At 41.7% G+C, this 22043-nt stretch overlaps 1 protein-coding gene across 1 annotated transcript in view; it reads left to right on the forward strand.

Moving 5' to 3' along the window:
* GLYR2 (glyoxylate reductase 2) overlaps positions 1 to 22043 on the forward strand; it is a 43088-nt gene that overhangs the window by 20233 nt on the left and 812 nt on the right. Inside the window, exons 8-10 of the mRNA XM_087697330.1 lie at positions 21286 to 21338; positions 21428 to 21498; positions 21934 to 22006. Of these exons, the coding sequence (XP_087553456.1) occupies positions 21286 to 21338; positions 21428 to 21498; positions 21934 to 22006 (197 nt within the window). The remainder of the gene's footprint in view (positions 1 to 21285; positions 21339 to 21427; positions 21499 to 21933; positions 22007 to 22043) is intronic.

Raw genomic sequence — 22043 nt, forward strand, 5'->3', positions numbered from 1 at the left:
TCACTAGCAAACAGTGGGAGGTTAGGCGACAATTGTAGACCACGTAGTAGTAGTCACTGGGGATTGGACAACTAGTGAAAGAGGGCTGATGGTCGAAACTTGCAAGACAAGGATAGATTGAATGGTGGGAAGCTTGTCTATTTATAGATATAGAAGGATTCTTTTAAATTAGGGATTTGCTTATGGGACACAAACTCTCTAGGGCCGAGCACTGTTTAATGAAACTTTTGGTAATTTACATGTTTTGGGGTTGTTTTTAAGAGCTAATGAGTTTGTAATGCATTTTTAGGTCTATCCCCCTCTTAGGCACAAAACTGAAACTAAGAAAGGATTCGAAGTAAAGCTCACACCCATGTATTGAGCTAAAACATGCTTTATAGCTGATTAGCATTTTCAAACATCTCCTAAACATGCTTAATTAATGAGAAACATAAAATTGATGCATAGTTTGAGAGAGTTTTAGTGATTCCTCAAAATCCTAGTTTTTTGGGGCACCCTTTAACATCTATAAATAGACAGGCTACCCACCATCTAGTCTCATCTCTTCGGTGCAGGTTCTCACTCCTTTGTTCTGTTTGGTCCATTTGTCATCACCAATTGACAAACTGTCTCCTTCTTCTTGCGTTTAGACTCTATATCAGCCCGACGATAGGTGGTAGTTCTCTCTCGTCATTAGGCAATAGCCTTGTAGTCTGGGTTCGGCCTTTTTTCCCCTAGGTGGTGGCTGGTGACCATAATTTATCTGTTGGTGATTCTCAGGATAAAAATAAGGGGTAGAAAAAATGCCCCCACCCATTAAAGTGGTATGTGAACTAGGCTGAGAACATCGTGAGACAGTTTGGTCCATATCCGGTGCGGGCGTTAGAGCATTGAGAGGCATTGCCATTTGTGGCGATGACAAGTACCAGATCAATGTTTTGGGCGTTTTCAAGTATGGCTAGACGATAACCAAATAACAATACTTGTTAATAAAGCAGAACGAGCTACTGAAATCGATCTCGAAGAAACTCAAGAGACGTTTTGGATAGCTTAGGCTAATTCAACTAAGGCCTCTTCTACCTGCTTGTGGCTATCCTAGAGGTGTGTTTGTCGCTTCCTGTTGCTGCCTAGTGCTCCAAGCATCATCCTTGCTGTTGCCTCTGTCTTTTGATTGCGTGGTGATCAACATTTGGTGTTTTTCTCGTCTTCCGCACCTTGACTATTGGTCACAACTCTTGGGATTCGTCTTCGGTGGATGTCACTCTCCGACACTCCATTGCGTTGCCCTTGGGCATTTTGCATTTTGTGTCTTGCATTTAGGGTTATAACTTTCATTTACTTTAGAGTTTCTTCTCTTTGTCTTTGAGTTTTGAGTTTTGTGTTTGCGTTTTGTGTTTTGCATTTATGGTTTGAGTTTTGCTTATCATTGCCTGAGTCTTTGTGTTTCAGTCTTGGTTGTACATGTTGTGTTTCCTCAGTGCGAAACGTAGCATATCTTCACATAGTATTAAAGCCGGTGCTCTTCTAAAGAGTATCTTGCGTTAATTGTGGAGGCTAGTGTTTGTGCGAGACTCACATGTGACTCGACTTTGACTCATTATGTCTCAGACACCTTCTTTTGGGGATCCTATGACGCCCTATCAGGCTCCTCTATTATTAGAAGCTCCAAGAAAGCATTGTGGTCTCGAGGAGGAGGTAGACACATCTTTATCTTTACCACCTTCTTCTTCTCGTTTTGGTGATTTTACAAGTAAAGAGTTTTAGGAGTACTTGCACATCACATATAGTTAGGTTTACATTGCTCCAAGAAGTGCTACTAATCCATTTGGACCGATTTATGAGACTAACCACCTCTTTGATCTTGGAGGAACCACGACATTTGGCGCGTGTGGCGATCCATGTCCTTCATCTTAGCTAGGCCTTATGCCAAGTTTATATAACCCTTTTGAGTTGTATGAGCCAAAACCCTTTCTTGTTTTTTATTTTGTTGTGTAAGATCCAGATGATTTTCAATGTCTTAGCTTCAATAGAGGAGGCTCTCGAAGTAGATACCCTTTATCAAGTATATCTTTAGCATCCATTTTATTTGAACAAGTGAATTACACTTCTCAACTCCCTCCCATCCTACCACTATCTTCTCCACATTTTGATCTACCCATATCGTCATTTTAAAATCTTGGAGCACACTCCACTTCCACTCAAAGTATTGCTTTGCCACTTCCACCAGAAAGTGAGGGTCTGTATGAAGAAATGTCAAGGCAGCCAATCGTATGGGATCCTAAAGATATAGGTCATCAGTTTATATCTGAAACATTATAGGTATTAAAAGTTGGTACAGAAGGGTTTCTTTTGCCTGTTGAAAGAGACTGTTTGAGATGTTCGCTAGGCATGGAAAGGCATTTGCATTTCAACTAACTGAAATAGGTTGTGTGGATCCAAATGTTCTCTCCTATGGTAATATTTACTGTGCCACATGTACCATGGAACTTGAGGCCTATTCCAGTGCCTAAAGCTTACTTGCCAAAGCTAATGGATTTGCTAAATGAAAAGATTCGCATGAAGATCTTGGAGCCCTCTTCAGCCCTATACTCAAATCGTTGGTTTACTGTACCCAAAAAGAATGGGGCTTTGAGATTTATTCAGACATGCAACCGGTGAATAAAGTGACCACATAAGAAATGCATGACAAATGCTATGAATAGAGAACTCAAGGATTTTATATCACATTTGACAATGCCCTTCTTGGATGATGTTCCAATCAAAGGGTGTGCAGTGGATGAAAAGAATGAAGAGATGGATGCTTATGGGTGCAGATTGTTGGGTGTAAAGGCTCTTCGCTACACTTCCCGTGTATATATTTTACTTGTACATGTGACCGCACTCTTGCGGGTGTAAATGTACCGTACCCTAAAACATAAATACATTCTTTCATTCTTTGTGTGTGCCACACTGGTACACACCCAACTCAAGTCTCTACTCTCTCTGCACTCTCTACTGCTGAACACACTCCATTCTCGCTGCGCACACTACTTAGGCATTTTCACTTTCCTTCAAACTGGTATCAGAGCTTCGGCTAAGGTGTGCGCGCTTCCCGGAGCCTGTGCGAGACATCGCCAGCGCTTCGCTTGTGAGAAATCAGCAAGTCGTCATCTCTGCTGGTCAGGCGAGAGCACGCGCGAAACAGGAGACAGTGCTGCAGGGTCGTTTTTTGCTCAGTCTGTAACCAGACAGGTCAGGCGCAGCCATTCCAGGTCAGCACAGGTCAGGTCGTCAGCTTTCCTGGTCATGTTTCTGTTCAGGACAGTCGGGCGACAGTGTTGAGGTCACGTTTTACTCAGGCGACAGTGTTCAGGTCACGTTTTACTCAGGCGACAGCTGGACAGACAGTCGCCAGGTCAGAAACAGGTCGGCGTGGACAGGCGACAGCCAAATCTGCTCAGCGACAGTCAGGCGACAGCTGACGTGGTCAGCGTGGACAGGCGGCAGTTCGTTTCTGATCAGCGTGATCAGTCGACAGGTCACGACAGTCATTTTTGCAATTTTTTGTGACTTGTCACATTAAAACAGGCCCCGGTTCGCGTGCGCAAGCACAGTTTTCACAGTTGTGCAGATTTGAGCCAGAAAATTTGGGGCTTTTCCAGATTTAGTGCTGTTCATGCATAATACAGACATCTGCGTCAAAATTGCAGACATTGTGCGCGTATAAATTGGGGATTTCGCCAAATTTGGTGAAATTTTGCTCGTTTGAGTAAAATTTCTCAACATTGGACCCATAAACTTTGGGCCTTTTGCTGTATTGGTGAGATTTTGCTCAGCTAAGTCAGATTGGTTGACATTCGTGCACACTTGGACCCGGAAAATTTGGGGCTTTTGCAAAATTTTATGAAATTTTACTGAATTTGCCCGTTTTATGCTCTCGGGAACATGTATTAATGCAATTGGGGCAGATTTATTGCAGAAATTTGGGGCTTTTCACATTAGTGATGTATTTTGAGCCGATTTGTGCTTTGACAGTGGAATTACAGCAGATTCACTGCTAAGTGGGAGAAATTTGGACTTGGGATGTATCAAATGTTATGAAAAGGTAGCTTCTCTTGGTACATGTATTGCTGAATGCTCATTGTGCAGTGAAACAGTGGCACATACAGCACTCGGGTTATTGCATTTGGGCATTATGGTGATGTATTATTGAAGTGGGAGCTTTTTGAGATTCGCAAATTTGATGGCAATGGCTTTGATCTTTGGAAAGATCGTATGCAGGGTATCCTTTTTCTGAAGGATTGTGAAGATGCTTTGGCAGAACAAAAACCTGCTGCTTTGTCAGATGAAGATTGGGCTAAAATGAATAAAAAGGCCATTACTTACATCAAAATGACAGTTACTGATGATATCTTGGTTGATATCAAGGGACTCAACAATGCATATGCAGTTTGGGAGAAACTCAAGGCTACGTATGAGAATACTACTCCTGTTAATCAGGTCCATCTCATGCGAAAGTTAGTAAACTTAAAGCTTGATGAGTCTAAGCCCGCCTCAGAGCATTTGGGTGCATTTACAGGTATTTTGAGTCAGTTACAGGATGCAGGCTTGCCAGCTTTTGATCCTAAGCTAAAGGCTATCTTCTTGCTCATGACTTTGCCAGATTCATGGGAAGCATTGGCTGTGTCATTGAGCAACAACCCCAACTTGACATTTGATGGTGTACGTGGTTCTATCCTCAATGAGGAGATTAGACGCAAGTCTAGTGGGGAAAACAGTGGATCAGCCTATAATGTTAGAGGACGGACTGAAAAGAAGTCAAATGTTGCAAATAAGCATAAAAATCGCAGCAAAAGCAAAGAAAAACAGCAAGATGTCACTTGCTATCAGTATGGACGCAAAGGGCATAAAAAGCCCGATTGCAGGTACTATAAGAAGGAGCAAGAACGCAAGAAGCAGGCTAATGCAAAAGGCAAAAAGAATGAGAAGGATAGCAGCTCTACCCCTAAAGAAACAGAAAAGGCAAATATGGTATCTAGTGTTGTCATTGAGGAGATAGAAGATGATAAAGATGCTGATTTGCTGGTTGCATCTTCAGATACACATGCTATGACAGTGGAAGACATGTATATCACTAAAAGGGATGTGATAGATGCCTTGTTATCTGCTCATGATGGTTTGTCACAATCGTGGATTGTTGATAGTGGTGCCTCATTTCATGTAACTCCATCTCTGGAGTGTTTTTCTACTTATGCAGCAGGTAATCTTAGGAAAGTTTACCTAGGGAATAATCATGCATGTGACATTGAAGGAGTGGGCACCATACACCTGGCTCTTGAAAATGGCCAGGAATTGATTCTTCATGATGTTAGGTATGTACCTGGTATTAAGAAGAGCTTGCTTTCTGTTGGGTAGTTAGATAGCAGGGGCTACTACACTACCTTTGGTGGTGGAATGTGGAAAATACAGAAAGTATCTATGCTGGTCACTAGAGGTGGTAAAAAGGGAACTTTGTATTATCTTCATTGCAAGGCACTTCCTGGAAAGTTTGTTGTAGGTGTAGAAGTACAGTCACACATGGAGCTATGGCATAAGCATCTTGGACACATGAGCCAAAAGGGTTTGGATGCACTTTCTTCACTTGGAAGAGTTGATGTGAAAAACTCAAAGCTTGACTTTTGTGATGATTGTGTCTTTGGAAAACATGTAAAGAGTTCATACTCTCATGGAGCCTCTAGGAAGGCATGTATCTTGGATCTAGTCCATTCCGATGTATTTACCATGCCAATAAAAACTCATAGTGGTTTCTGTTATTTTGTGTCTTTTATTGATGACCACTCTAGAAAGCTATGGGTTTATTTGCTTAAGCAGAAAAGTGAGGCATTGGATGCCTTTAAAAGGTTTTATGCATTTGTTAGTACTCAAAAGGGCTTAAAACTGAAATGCATAAGAACAGATAATGGGGGAGAGTACGTATCTAAACAATTTAATAGTTTTTGTGATGAAAATGGGATTAAACGAGAGCTTATAGCCCCTTATAATCCGTCATCTAATGGTGTGGTTGAGCGAATGAATCACACTTTATGTGAGAAGATTCGGTGCATGCTGTCCACAGCTAATCTCCCGCAATTGTTTTGGGGGGAGGCACTTAAAACCGCGGTGCATATTTGCAACCGATCTCCACATCGTGCACTTGATAGTGGCATCCCTGAAGAGGTTTGGTCTGGCAAACCTGCTTCATATGACCACTTAAGGGTCTTTGGCTGCGAATGCTATGTACATGTGCCTGTTGATAGCAGAACTAACCTTGACATGAAATCCCTCAGAGGCATTTTCATGGGTTATGGAGATGATGGTGAAATGGGTTATAGAGTTTGGGTTCCAAGCATGAAAAAGGTGCTATGCAGCCGAGATGTGGTATTTAATGAATCAAAGCTGCTGAAAAATGTCACATCTAGTGATGTAGACAAAAAGAAAGTGAAATTTCAGCATGATCAGCCACTTAAACAGCCATTAGCCACTGAAAATTCAGCTCCATCTGATGCTGGTTATGATAATCAGCGTGTCATTATTGAGCCAAATGCAAATGGGCAGCAAAGGGATGCTGAAAATCAGTTTGGGCAACAAAATCAGCATGCTGAACATCAATTACAGCAGCCTGAAAATTTATTACAGCAACCTGAAAATGCAGTTCAGCAGCCAAATAATGAGGTCATTGACATTCCTTTGGATGTAGATCCATTGCCTGATAACACAGATCATTGGGTGAGAAGGTCTACACGTGTCAGGAGACCCATACAGAGGTTTGATCCCTCTTTGGACTGCATTTTACTCACAGATGAGGGTGAGCCTCTTACATATAAAGAGGCATTGTCATGTGAGTTAAAGAAAAAGTGGGAGCAAGCTATGCAGGAAGAAATGAAGTCATTGTATTAGAATGATACTTGGGATTTGGTTTCATTGCCCAAAGATAGGAAAGCTATTCCTAACAAGTGGGTCTACAAAATCAAATGTGTGGATGGCAAACCCAAATACAAAGCCAGGCTTGTGGCTAAGGGTTATACTCAGAAAGAGGGGATTCACCTGTTGTCAAAATGACGACTCTTCGGGTATTGTTTGCTATTGTTGTATCTATGGATCTTGAACTTGATCAGATGGATGTTAGAACTGCATTCCTGCATGGTGATTTAGAAGAAGAGCTGTATATGAAACAGCCAAAGGGCTTTGTTATGCCAGGAAAGGAGCATTTGGTGTGCAAGCTTAAGAGAAGCTTGTATGGTTTAAAACAGGCTCCTAGACAGTGGTATAAGAAGTTTGATGCCTTCATGCTCTCACATGGGTTTAAAAGAAGCAATGCAGATCACTGCTTATACACAAAGAAGGCTGATGATGGAAGCCTTATTATCCTTGTGCTTTATGTGGATGATATGCTTATTGTTGGTAAGCATAAGAGCCAGGTTAATGCATTGAAAAGACAGCTGAATTTAGCCTTTTCCATGAAGGACTTGGGTGCAGCTGAACATATTTTGGGCATGCGTGTGACGAGAGATAGAGAGCAGAAGCTCTTATTTCTCTCACAAGAAAAGTACATCAACAAAGTACTTGATCGTTTCTCTATGACAGATGCTAAGTCACTTGGTGTTCCATTACCACCATACCTTAAGCTTAGCAAAGCTGATTGCCCAAAAGATGACATGGCAGCCAACTCTATGAAGGGTGTTCCTTATGCTTCAGCTTGTGGATCACTTATGTATGCTATGTTTGCCACTAGACTTGACATTGCTCATGCAGTGGGAATTGTGAGCAGGTTTATGTCGAACCCTAGCAAAGCACATTGGGAGGCAGTGAAATGCATCTTTCGATACCTTAAGGGCACACAAAGAAAATGTATTTGCTATGGAAAGGGTACATTAGATCTGCAGGGATATTGTGATGCAGACATGGCAGGTGACTTGGATACTCGCAAGTCTACTAGTGGGTATATATTTACCTTAACTGGTGGGGCAGTTTCTTGGTGCTCTAGATTGCAAAAGATAGTAGCACTTTCTACCACTGAGGCTGAATATATTTCAGCCACTGAAGCTTCAAAAGAAGCTGTTTGGCTTGGTCGCTTGGTCAAGGATTTTGGGCTGCCCACCAAAACACCTGTACTTGGATGTGATAGCCAGAGTGCTATATGTCTGGCTAGGAATGCCATGTTTCATGCACGTACTAAACATATTGATGTACGGTATCACTTTATCAGACAAGTTCTGGATGATGGTCTAGTCACACTGACTAAGATCAAAACACAAGATAACCCTGCAGATGCTCACACCACTTAGGTATTTTCGCTTTCCTTCACAGATAGTTTGTTGCAAACCATATTGTGGATTGTGAGAGGATTTTGATGCGTCTAGAAGAGGTGCATTTAACTCTTTCTAGACAAAAGTCTGTCTTTGGAGTTGAAGAGGTTTTGATTGTTGGGCATATGTGTGGGCCCTATGGGCAAAGACCATCACCAACAAAAATAGATGGGATTGATAGAATGCAAGATGTATGCATGAATGTATCAGAGGTGCGTAGATTCTTGGGAGCATGTGTATTCTATTTGATTTGGATCCCTCACTTTACACATGTAGTTGATGCTCTATATCAGCTTCTAAGAAAAGGTCAGAGATTTCATTGGAAAAGGAAGCATCAGAAAGCAATGAAGAAATTGAAGTAGCTCTTAAAATCAGCTCCTACATTGAGAAAGGCTAATTACTCACATGGAAAGCCTATCATTATTACTGTTGATATAAGCCCAATCGAGATTGGATGGGCAATTGGACAAGATGATGAGGAAGGGCAAAGATATGCAATTTGCTTTGGTGCTAAAATATTGACTGAACGACAGAGAAGGTATCCACAAGTAAAAAGAGAATTATGGGGAATTGTGACAGCCCTTAAATGTGATAAAGAGTATTTTATAGGTGCTTGTGTAGTCATTGAGACCGATTGTTTGCCGATATTGGATATGATTACTAGTTGTGCTACCTCGGACATTGCTATGCTCCGGTGGATTGCATACATCAAATCTTTGAACCCTGAATTTCAGCATATTACAGGAAGAGATAACCCAGTGGCATACGTGTTATCTCGGGTACACTATGAGAATGAAGATGGGATGATGGATGAGGAGGAAGAAGATGACTTTCTTGCGGCTGAAAATGATGTTGTAAGAGTGAATTTAGCAATGCAAGGAGTTGCTACAGCATTAACAGAAGCTTGGACAACAAAGAGAAGATACTTTAGATGTTTTGTATCTTGTGTAGAAGTGTTTCTGGAAGATAAATATGCAAGAGGATGGCGAAGAATTGGTCAATACCTCAATATATTAACAAAGAGAGACGAATGGTTAGATGAGGAGTTTAAGAAGATCAAGAGGAAAGCCTATGGGTTTTTCTTAAAATATGGATACTTATGGAAACATACTAAAAAGAAACAAGGTATGCCATTGTAAGTTTTGGGTGACAGAGCTTCACAAGTAAATGTTATATAAGAATTTCATTAAAGCTTGTGGGCTGGCCAGAGGTGTTTGGGATATTTTTGCAAAGATCAAAGAAAGATATTGGTGGGAGGGTATGTATAAGGATGTTGGTCACTTTGTGGAAATATGTACGACATGTCAAATGTATTCATCTGTGAGACATCGGGATGGATTGCAGACCACATATCCATTGTCTCTTCATTTTAAGTGGGTAGTGGATTTAGTCACAATACCTATAGGTCTTTGGCAAATGAGATATCTTGTACTTGCTTGTGAAGACTTGACTAATCAAGTAGAAGAGAGAGCTCTACGTATTGAGACAACAAATGCAATGTGTACTTTTCTCTTAGAAGAGATCTTTTGTCGGTATGGCTGTGTGGAAAAAATTACAGCAGATAGGGGTGAGCTGGATGCAGATGAAGCTCATGATTTCTTTGTACGGTTAAGGATAAAGCTTGCTTTAACTTTAGCTTATAACCCTGAAGGAAATGGCAAAAGTGAAAGAGGTCATCTACCTATTGTGAAGGCATTGGCAAAAGCATGTGGAGAGAAGGTAAAAGAGAGGCCACGATTGGTCCCTTATGCTTCGTGGGTTGACAAAACAACTCATAGTGCCATTACAGGATATATGCTTGCTTAATTGATGTATGGTCAGAAACCTATTGCCAATAAAAGAGATGACACTCACATAGAGTGTGCTACATTGGGAAGAGGAGTTGAATCGAGGAGTTGTTGGCCTTGTGCATTAGACAGTTGGAAAGAAAGTTAGAAGACATAGAGGCAGCAGTTGCAAAATTAAGGGCATCAAGGATACAGAACAAGAAACTGTTTGATAGAAGACATAGACTGAGACCAAGAACCATACAAGATAGGGATTGGGTATTGGTTTATGATAGGAGTTTAGACAACCGATATAGTGCCATGTGTAAAGTTTCCAAAAGATAGTTTGTACCCTATGTAGTAAGACAGGTGTTTGATAATGCTATTTATGCATTAAATGAGCTGGATGGGACAGCCGTAAAACTTTCGGTAGCAGGGAAAAGAATCAAACTATTCAAGAGGCGGGAATCTACTGCCTATGAGTTGCTAGAATTGGAAGAAAATAGTGGCCATGATACAGGGGCTAGCTAGGAAGATGTGGAAGATGAAGAAGCAAAGGATATGATTGTAGAGGAGGATGAGGACTCAAAATCTGGTGACAACTAGGATTTTGGCACATACCGGAGGATGTGCTGGTTCAGAGGGGGTGGATGTTGTGCCACTACGCGGATACAGTGTGAAAAACTCTAGAGTACATTATCATCCGACTTTCTTATTGATCTAGAGAGTCAATGTGATTTGAGTCATTAGTGCTAGTGCGAGTGGCATGACTGGTCCAAAAACACTAGATTTTTGGACAATTTTAGCCTATTTTTGATATTATTTATTGTAAAAATTCTAAAAAGCTAGAAAAGCTTCTAGATTAGGATGGCATGGCATGCAAAAAGCAAGCTTCTTTTTCAGCCAATTTTGGATTTTTCATAAAAAAGAAAGATGGGCAAAATCGCGCGCGTTGCGATCGTAGTTGATAGCCAGAAAACAACACTTTGAACTGGAGGAAGAAGTGAACGGGAGATTTCGGATTAGGTGTCCTAGGTGTCTTGAAGTTTACCCCTCTTTCGAAGCTAACGGAGCCATCAAAATTGGGTTCTGAGCAGCAGAGAGAAAGATGGGCAAAATCGCACGCGTCACGATCGTAGTTGACAGCCAAAAAACAACACTTTGAACTGGAAGGAGGAGCGAACGGGAGATTTTGGATTAGGTGTCCCAGGTGTCTTGCAGTTTTACCCCTCTTTCGAAGCTAACGGATCCATCAAAATTGGATTCCGAGCAGCAGAGAGGAAGCTGTTGTTTGGATGTACGTTTTTGGCCTACGAGGGAGCTCTAGGAGATCTAATGCTTGGAGATTGCTTCTGAGTAGTGTCAGACAAGGGATTCCAGGTTCTATCAATACATATTGATTCAATTCTTTGTGCTTTGACTTTATTGTGTTTACCTCTTATCTATTTTTTTTCTTCTCTTCCATCTCTTATCTCTACTTCCTTCTATCTATGATCCTCGGTGAATACAACCTTTCGACAAAAACCCCTCTGACAATGTTGGGAGGAAAATACTCCATGTTGGTCCAGTGGGTGAAGCACCATCAAGGAAGGGCAACTAGAAGTGCTAAAAGATCCAAATCTTCACTCTGATCAATCGATAGGTCTCGTAAGGATTAGTTCCAATCTACAAAATACAAGTTAGAAGCCAAAAAACACACACACACACACACACACACAAAAAAGAAAGACCATAAAACACACATACCTCAACTTCAATGTGCTAGTGAGTGCAATGTGGCGGGCTTTGAAAAGATAGGCACGCCAAAGAGGTAGGAAGGTAAGAGGAGAAATGTGCAATGGAAAGGAGAAGCTAGGCTAGAACGCATCTTGCAAGAATCAATAGATATGTAAGTGGAAGGAGTGTTAGGTCTATGGTCAGTGTTGCTGACATTTGAACTAGTAGAAAGGTCCAATGCTTCACAATTTTTGGATTGGAGGATCTCTAGGAAAAGTAGACTCAACCGCTCCTGGCTTGACACTCAATGTAGAGGGAAACTTAGAACTAGATAGGGACTTGGCAAGTCTATGCTCAAGGGAGACAAGGACTTGAGGATTGAATTCCATGGTATTGGCATGGGCAGACCAATTAGATCACTTCTTTGGTGAAGCAAGGGTAGACGGTCTTTGCCGCCATGAGTAGTGGGATTTACCTTACTAAGGTGAAGGATGAAACCTTCTTAGTTGTGGAGGTCGAGTTGAAGCGCCCTTGGCTGATATGCTCGAGTTCTTAGGTGGGAAGAGGGTCTAGTCTTCGGTGGACTGCCCTTGGCCTTTGAGCGACACTCTTTGTCAAAATGGCCAGCCTTTTGGCTAGTCTTTTTGGGAACATTTTGCAAACTTGGTTTCAATCTTGGAGGGTAGTTACTTTGCTCTGCGCCACCTAACTCAATTTTGGTATTGTTATTTTTTCTATTGTGAAGAAGAGTATAGAGGCACTGCTAGGGTTTGCATTGAGGAAACACAGAGTGTACGACCACGACAGAAGCACAACGAGACAAACACAGACACAAAAACCAAAGCTCAAAACTCAAACACAAATAGAAGAAGGGATAGAAATAACATAACTTTGAAGTGAATGAATGCTGTAAATGAATGTAAGAGTATACAATGTGCCCAAGGGGAGAGCAGTGTGTTGAAGAGTGACGTCCACTAGAGACGGATCCCAAGTGCTGTGACCACCAGTCGGAGTGACAGAGTGAGAGACACCAAACGTTGACCACTAGAGTGTGAGGAGACCGAGGCGACTGTAGAGGATGATGCCTAATGATGTGGAAGAAGCAACAATACGTAGCAGTAGAACTCCGCAATAAAATGCGGCAGTAGAACGCTGCAGTTGAACGTGATAGTAAAAGATAGCAGTAGAACGCTGCAGTCCGCCACGTGGTGGGAGATTGATGGTTGAGATTTGCACACGAGGGTGAGAAACTTGCACAGAAGAGATGAGACTGAATGGGGGCAGCTTATCTATTTATAGATGAGGATGGACCCTCCCAAATTAGGGTTTTACTGAAAACTCTCGAATTGCCCCCCGTTTTCGGGTTTTCATTAAATTAAGCTTGTTTTAGGGCTGTTTAAGTGGCTAATCAGTATGAAATGCATTTCTTAGCTCAACACCCCTTCTCAGGCCGAAAACAAGGTGAGAAGAGAAGGCCAACCCAGTTTGCCCAAGGCGTCCCACCCCAAAGCAGCCAAGGCATTGGACAAAGGGTGCACAATGGCTGCCCAATGGCCTACCAAGACTACAGAGGTGAGGGCTATTGTAACCAACCTTCCTTCTGTGGATGGGTGGTAAATCTTTGATTACAACTTAATTACAATAGCAAACAATAAATGCAAATCTGAAAATACAAATTTATCTACTGATCTTGGACAATGCACACCCGATTGGCCCCAAATTTGGCACGCCTTTTGGTATTTCTTTAGCTTTATTGAAGAAAAAGTGAATTTACAATGGGATTCTCCGGATCCCCTTCGCAATCCAAACTCCCCTTGCTGTCCAAAGTGACCAACAAGTCTTCAATTTGATTTGCCCCTTGATTCGGGCACTTGATTGGCCTTTACCCACGTCATAGATGATTGGTCTACAACAAATAAATATGCAATTTCTCAGCCTCCAAGGGTCCAAATGTTGAGATCTTTAGAGCATGGTTGTGAAATGGCTGGGAGATGAGAGAGAAAGCTGTAGAGAGAGAAAAGTCAGAGTTTCTTCGCAAAGAACTAAAGAAAATCTGTCATTTACTGATGCTGTCCTCTCAACAGCTTGTGGATGCAAAGAACTAAAGAAAATCAATCATTTACTACTGTTGCCTTGTCTCAACAACTTGTAGATGCTGTCATCTGCTGTTGATTGGTCTTCTCCAGCACCTGGTTGCCTTAGAAGGTCTTCCGATGGCTGCAAATAAAACCAGCAACATCTCCTCCCTCTCTCTTGCAGACTGAATTCACTAAAAATGCCTCTTTAGCCTCTAAAGACGTTTTTCAGTCTTGCATGGGCATTTTTGACAAGTTGCAGCCTTTCCAAATGGTTTTTCTAGCATTATCCATAAATAAATATTAATTTTCAGTCTTTAAATACTGAAAATCAATCTAATAATTATTTCAATGCCTTTCAAAATAATCTGACTGGTCAATAATCAAATTGGCTAGGCAACTTCCATTTCCGAGTGTCTTTGTGCCATCTTTGACCATCAGATTGGGTTTAGGTACCATTAAACACCACTTCTCTAGTGTCACCAACTGACACTTATGGCCAAATGAATGACCTAGGCCAACAACTGACACCAGATACCACTAAGTATCTGTGTGGTATAACTTGTAGCAACTTTTGCCTTTGACATCCTGTGATTTTCTCAGGTCTCAGGCTCGTAAATTTACTCTAATCCTTGCTACACCTCACATGTGTAACTTTTACTTAACCATGTGATTAAAAATTAATCCACATGTTAAGTGAGGTTTCAAAAATACATGTCCTCATGATAGCTATGTTATCAAGGGAGTCCAAGTAGTCACCCAAGAGAGGATAGGGCATTGGACAAAGGGTGCTCGTCGGTTGCCCAGTGGCCTACCAAGCCCTACAAAGGCGGATGGAACTACAATGAACTTGATTTTTTTATAGAAAAAAGTGAGAGATGGTTTGCGGTCGATTGAGTAGATGGTCAAGTTCAACCCATCACAAAATAGACAAGCTACCCATCCACTTGAGGATGTCAGTGATGAAAAAAATGGTGAGGAAGTAATAATGGTGTGGTATACAAATCGCCAGTGGAAACAACTTAGGATCCATCTAGTGGTGCTCTTTACAATGAGTATGCTACATGCTATGAAATGCTCATGCAATAGCAGAGACCACTTGGACAGTGTCTCTCGTGGAAAAATTGTTCACTTGCCGAAGTGCCCTAGTACAAAGATGATGAAATCATGCAATGCAAAGGATGAAGGTACAATAGGGGGGAGGGGGAGAAGGTCGATGTGGAAGACAAGTGTCGAAACCTATAGAATACCAAGAAGGGTAGGAACTCTCTCTCAACTTGGAATGGCGATGCCGAAGGAGGAAGAGGAGTCGAATGTTAGTCTTCATGTGGTGCTGAAGTGAACCATGATGAGGAGAAGCATTCTGACTAGAAACGCAAGATAGAAGTCACAGCCATGATAGCATTAAGAGAGATGCTATATGATTTGCCTCGGGAGGGGAAGCCTCCATGCTGGTAGAAGAGCAAAACTCCTAGGAAGATAAAACCATGAAGGGAACGATGCGCATCCCATGTCTCTAGCCTAGGTAGGACTATACAAACTTATATGTTAGCCCTGTGCTGAAAACAAAGTTTGCAAAAGAGTAAGATTTGCAATCACAGAGGTGAGTAGCGAGATACTCTAAAAAGAAAAACAAAATTGACATGAAAAATGAACTGAATGAACAAGTGCAATAATGCAAATGTGTATGTGTGTGTGAATGCAGCGAAAGACTTGAAAATGAAAGGCTAAGTGTGTGGCCACCATTGCATACAGGGAGGTAGGGAAGAAGGCCTAAAAGGTATAGCGGAGTTCCTAGGAAGGGATGCGTAAAGTGCAATAGGATCGGTGCTAGCAAACCGGTCATTCAATCCCTTAGGAGTAGAGTAGGATGGCCGCTGAGATTGTCTGTGTGCCACATGTCCAACAGTCATGGTGGTTGAAGGAGTAGATGGGGTTTCAACGGGAGGCGTAGCCCCACTAGACTAATGTAGTCATAGTAGTCTGTTGTGGTGTTCTAGGAGGAAGACCTTGGGCCTTGGTACGACACTCCTTTTCCACATGGCCCGATCTCTGGTAGTGAGTGCAAAATATATTTTTCTAAGGAATTTGCTGCCAAGGGGATCGAGGTTCTTTGTTTCTATTGGAGGAAGTGGTGTCACCCTTGTTTTGGCTTGCCTTTGCATCTTGCAAGTTCTTGCCATTGTTGGTTTGTCCTCTCGAAGAAAAGGCAACCAACCCAGGCCCCTCTGAATAGATATAAGTGGAGGACTTGTTGCGGACTTGATCATGCAGCCTCACGTAATGCAGAAACTGACACTCAAACTTGTAGAAGGTTGGCAATCTAAGCAGTGAGATAATGTGCTGGATAAAATGGAAGTATTTGTCAAGCAACTTGTTCAAGAAGAACGTGACCTGATTGTCATCTAACTTTGGAGAGTCAGTAGCGGCAAACTTGGCTAGTAACCTTCGATATTCAGCCAACTTGACTTTCAGATCATCCCCTTAATGGAAAATTCTTGAAGCTCAAAGTCGATGTTTATACGCTGAATACGATCTCTGATTACACAACAATTGATGAGACAACTCCAACATTTTGATGCAAGAGGGAAGTGCTGTAACTGAGAGTGAAACTCAGGAAGCAAATCTTGCATTAGCTGGGCATTGGATGTGGCACTGCGAGCTATCCATAGAAGAATGTAATCAAGGTGGGCTAGGTGAGGGTCAGGCATAGGCTCAAGACCAACAATAAGGTCCCAAAGACCTTGAGACTCAAGCACTTGTTGCATATAGTTCGACCAAGTAATGAAATTCAACCCGTTGAAATGAGTCTTATCTGTGAAGGCATTCTTGGCCGAGGCAACAGGAGTGGCAGTGCTCAGATAAGGTGGATAGGGTGGGTATTGTGATGGAAAGGAGTACACTCGCGAATGGGTCCCATAGTGCCCACCAGACATTCGAGAAGTGTGTATGGTGGATCCAAATGTGTGCATGGGATGACTAGGCATGGGCATTGTTGTTGCACGAGGACCTCATGGTGGAGGGATAGGGACATGTGGAGCAGAGGATGGAAATCCCTGTGTAGGAGTGACCCATGGAAAGTGTGACGATGCACTATAAGTAGAGGAGGGAAATCCTTGCATCTGAGAGGTCATGTGTTGTGTCTAGCTAGGGGTAGTGAGGGGGATGCCATCACAGCCGTCCCAATAGGAAAAGATGTGCCTACATGAGGAAAGGTAGAGGAAACTGTGTTAGAGGGTGGCATTCCCTGTAACGAAGTCCCATAGTGCGGAATGGCTTGTGGAAAATGGTAGGTGATAGTGTTAAGAGATGGAATGCACCCTAACGAGGCATTGTGATGTGAATATGGAATAGAGAATGAGAATGTGCTAGGAGTGGAGACAAAAAGTCTAATTCCCAGTGTGGTAGAGGCGGATGTGGAATGTAAGCTGAGGTTTTGAAATGAGTGTGATATGGCTTCAAGAGAAGAGGGTGGGATGGGAGGCAGAAAAGAAGAGTAATTGACTTGCTCAAATGAAACAGAAGATGTAGGTATACTTGATGATGAATGTTTGTTTCTTGAGTCCCATCTATTAAGATTTACATGCATTTGACCATTCGGATCTTGCACACCAAAATGCAAAATAGGAGAGGGTTTTGATTCAAATGGCTCAAAAGGGTTGTACGAACCTGACACATGGCTTGGCAAAGATGATGAAGATGGATCGCTAGTTGTTCCAAATGTTGCATTGCCTGCATGATCAGAAAGGTGGCTAGTCTCACCAACTAGTCCGGAAGGAGTAGCAAAATTGGAAGAAGGCAATGTCTTCTAGTCCATACTTGTTGGGTAGCTACTCCTCAAACTCCTCTGTGAGGTTAATGAAATATGGAATATCTGGCATGGGTGTAAACATAGAGGGTGATGGTGAGGGTGAATATGGAGTGTTGTCTTCCTCGCAAAGTCTATAATGCCTCCTTAGGGCCTCTAGTCATGGAGAAGCTTGATAAGATATCGTGAGGTCACGAGAAGATGTCTATGACATTATGATTCGGTCACGAGTCGTATTGTGTGCCTTGTGCAAAGACTAGCACTCCACAATATCTGTAGGATACTCTTTATAAGAGCACTAGCTTTGATACCATGTGAAGAAGAGTGTGGATGCACTGCTAGGGTTTGCATTGAGGAAAAACAGAGTGTTCGACCACGATAGAAGCACAATGAGACAAACACAGACACAGAAAGCAAAACTCAAACCCTAAAAGCAGACACAACTCTAATACTCTTTATAAGAGCACTAGCTTTGATACCATGTGAAGAAGAGTGTGGAGGCATTGCTAGGTTTTGCATTGAGGAAACACAAAGTGTATGACCACAATAGAAGCACAACGAGACAAACACAAACACATAAAGCAAAACTCCAACCCTAAACGCAAAACTCAAAACTCAAACACAAACAAAAGAAGGGATAGAAAGAACACAAGTGTGAAGTGAATGAATGCTGTAAATGAATGTAAGAGTATACAATAGGCCCAAGGGGAGCGCAGTGTGTTGGAGAGTGATGTCCGCCAGATACGGATCCCAAGTGCTGTGACCACCAATCGCAATGACAAAGTGAGAGAAACACCAAACCTTGACCACTAGAGTGTGAGGAGATTGAGGCGACTGCAGAGGATGACGCTTGATGATGTGGATGAAGCAGCAAAACGTAATAGTAGAATGCCGCAGTAAAACGCAGCAGTAGAATGCTGCAGTGAAATGCTATAGTAGAACGCCGTAGTAAAATGCAACAGTTGAACGTTGCAATAGAACGAGGTGCTTGTAGCAGTTGCGAAGGTTGGACCGCCACGTGGTGGGAGATTGATGGCTGAGATTTGCATACAAGGGTGAGAAACGTGCACGGAAGAGATGCGACTAAATGGAGGCAGCTTGTCTATTTATAGATAAGGATGGACCCTCCCAAATTAGGGTTTCACTGAACTCTCTCAAACCATTCCTAGTTTTAGTGTTTTCATTAAATTAAGCTTGTTTTGGGGCTATTCAAGTGGCTAATCAGCATGGAATGCATTTCTTAGCTCAACATCCACTGCCTTGCTTCACCTTTTGGAAATATAAGGCTCCCCCTAAATATTGGGATCTCTTATGAAATTGACCAAAGAGGCTAGCCTAACGTAGTCACTGACACTCAAACTCATGGAAGGTGGATAATTAGGACTGTGAGATGACTTATTGGATTATAAAATTGAAATATCTGTGTGGCAATTTATTCATGAACAAGTGACTTGGTCTTTAGTTGACTTGGGTAAGCCAGTGGTGGGAAATTCAATGAGCAATTATTGATACTCAGTCAACTTGATAGTTGAATCATCGCTCCTCTTGATTATGAACTCTTGGAGCTCATGGTCAAGGTTGATTTGTTAGGTATGATCGCGAGCCGTGTGTTGGTCAATACCCAAAGCTCAGATGCAAGGTCAAAGTGTTGGAGTCAAGAGTGAACAAGGCATTAGACCTTGCATTAACTCGGCGATGGGTATGATATTTCTACTCTTCTAAGAGGCTAGAGAGAACTACCTCATATGAGAACCAAATGGGGTCAGGCTAGGGTGCAGTGGAAGAAGATGGGATGGGTGGGATTGGAAAGTGTGGTGTAGATGGAAATGGAGTGAATGGAAATTCTTTTTTTAGGAAATTGAAAATTAGATGATGATGTTTGAAATGATATTGCACCGACTTCATTTTGACTTCGAGAAACAAAACTTGAAGGAAGCCTTGAAGAAGGAAAATTTGACTTTTTGTGATACACACCTCTTATTGTGTTAATATATAGAAATTGACAGCCCTCTTCGAGATTTATTTCATAGTCAATAAACTGAAAAGTATCTTCCTTTCAACCTATTTCAAAATCCTGCATGGGTGTAGAAGCAAAGAAGAAGGCTCTGATTTAGAAACTTGTGTATCTCGCACTGGATTGGATGTATTAGGTTGAAAGAATGAAACATACTTTGGATCTCTTTCTCCAATAGGGGGGCCATTCCTAATGGAGGCCTCGATGATCCTGCAACATCTTTAGATTTATATGAAACATCTAAAGGGGAAATATCATGTTTACCTTCAATGGCTTGCTAGGCTCAATACATGAGAATCAAGTCGTACTCAGCCCATGAAATCTCAAAGGTTCTGTAGACTCCATGATAGTGAGAAGTCTCTCCACTTGTGTTGAAATTTCATTGGGCTGACTGTGTTGCTTCACATGACCTGACTGTTGTAAACCTGCTGTAAATACTAAATCTGTTGAAATTTCATTGGGTTGACTGTGTTGCTTCACATGACCTGACTGTTGTAAACCTGCTGTAAATACTAAATCTGGGAAGACTACAGGCGCATGCATTCACTGGTAGTCTGGTGGGTTTGTTAACTGGTCTGTCACCATAAAAATCCAGTGACAAGATCATTTATGAAGGTGCCTGGCCACTCTTAAGTGATCACCTCCTATGATCACACTGTTTACAGATTAAGTGATTGTAATCCATGTACCATGGTTCTGAACCACCAACTAGAAGCGAACCACCTCCAGTGTTGTTGAGGTCTGCTCCAGGTAGATGCTTGCACCTGTGGACAAGGATCTCCCACATTCTAAGTGTACACATGATGATCCATGGCTGTACAATTGGTTCCTGGCTCTCCACAGGGACCAGGGACACTCTTGGAAGAGCCTTTAATGACTTGTATTTCTGTCAGAGATGGAAAATCTGGTTCCATGTCCCAACACGTGTCAATCAGCCTTTGCTTCGCTACTAAGCGCATACACAACAAAAAACCTTTTATTCTTTCAATCTTCCAAAAAAATGAAGAAATTTGAAATTGACCGACTTTGTATTGAATAGTTTAAACTCAGAGGTCCTTTGACTTTTGTTCTATCACCCAGATGCCTCAAACAGTGCACAACGAATTACATTTTCTTCTTTCCACCTTTTAAAAGAAAAGGAGATTTGAAATTGACTGACTTTTTATTGAATAGTTTAAAATCAGAAGTCCTTTGACTTGTACACCTTCAATGGTTGTAAGGCAGCTCTATTTTAAAATATATCTGGCTATAAACTATAGTCAAAGGTGTTTAGAATTTGAGAGATTTGTATTGACTGTTTAAAACCAAAGGTCGTTTGACTTGGTCATTTATGTGTACAGCTTCAATGGCATAAGAGGACTGTAGCTTAAAATACGTCTCGCTCATAAACTATACCAATAAGGGTTTGCTCCTTTAATATGGAATGATGGCTGTCAACCCATGCTTTTTTTTTTTCTAAACTGATTAGCTGGAGAGGAAATCCATTTTCCTATGCATCATGATGTCCCAGTCTTTCAACGTTCTTGCAAATATCTATCTCCAGCTTTTTGTGTGGCCTTGCTTTGTTTGTCTTGAATGTTGACCTGATTGTGAAGTTGTACAGGAGATAAAGCTCTTTATGATCAAGCAGCACCCATGCTAGATGTTATGGGTAAGGTGGGTTTTAAAGTTCTATTGGTGATCTGAAGTCTTCTTATTGGATTCTGTGGAGATGTGTCCTCTGACTTTCTGTTTTTGAACTTCAGTCGAGGTTTTTTTTGGGGGAAGTTGGAAATGGTGCAGCCATGAAGCTGGTTGTCAACATGATTATGGGAAGGTCAGTGAAAAAGGAAGTTGAATATTTCTGACCCACAAGTATCCTCTCCCTTTTGATTGAACTCTTGAGGAACGTAGGTCTTCATTGAAGCAGCTCAGTGTTTGCACAGGATTGATGCTTGTTAAGCTGTTAAATCTCTTACGTTTTACTTTTATAAACTTCCATGCATTCTGTCTTATCATTTGCTTTCGAATGTGAATGTGCATGGGAGTATGCAACTTGTGCGGGAGCTTGTGAGAAAGATCTTTGTTTGCATGATGAGTGTCACAATGTGTGATGCAGCTATATGTTACTGTGTTATGTAGTTTTCAGAATGTTACTGTGCTATGTAGTTTTCAGAAATCCTTGCAGTTTGTTCATTATTCAGCATGTTCTTGTGCAGGTTATTTTTGCATTTGTTATTCTGTATCTTATTATATTCTTCTATTCTGGCAGCATGATGGCTTCTTTCTCAGAGGGACTTACTTTAGGTGATAAAATTGGACTGGACCCAAGTACCATCATTGAGGTAATAGTGACTCTTTGGATCGAGCTCTTTTAGAAGC

Source organism: Lygodium microphyllum, chromosome 17, assembly GCF_053477565.2.
Source record: "Lygodium microphyllum isolate KBCC chromosome 17, Lygodium_microphyllum_v1.1.10, whole genome shotgun sequence".
Taxonomy (NCBI): domain Eukaryota; kingdom Viridiplantae; phylum Streptophyta; class Polypodiopsida; order Schizaeales; family Lygodiaceae; genus Lygodium; species Lygodium microphyllum.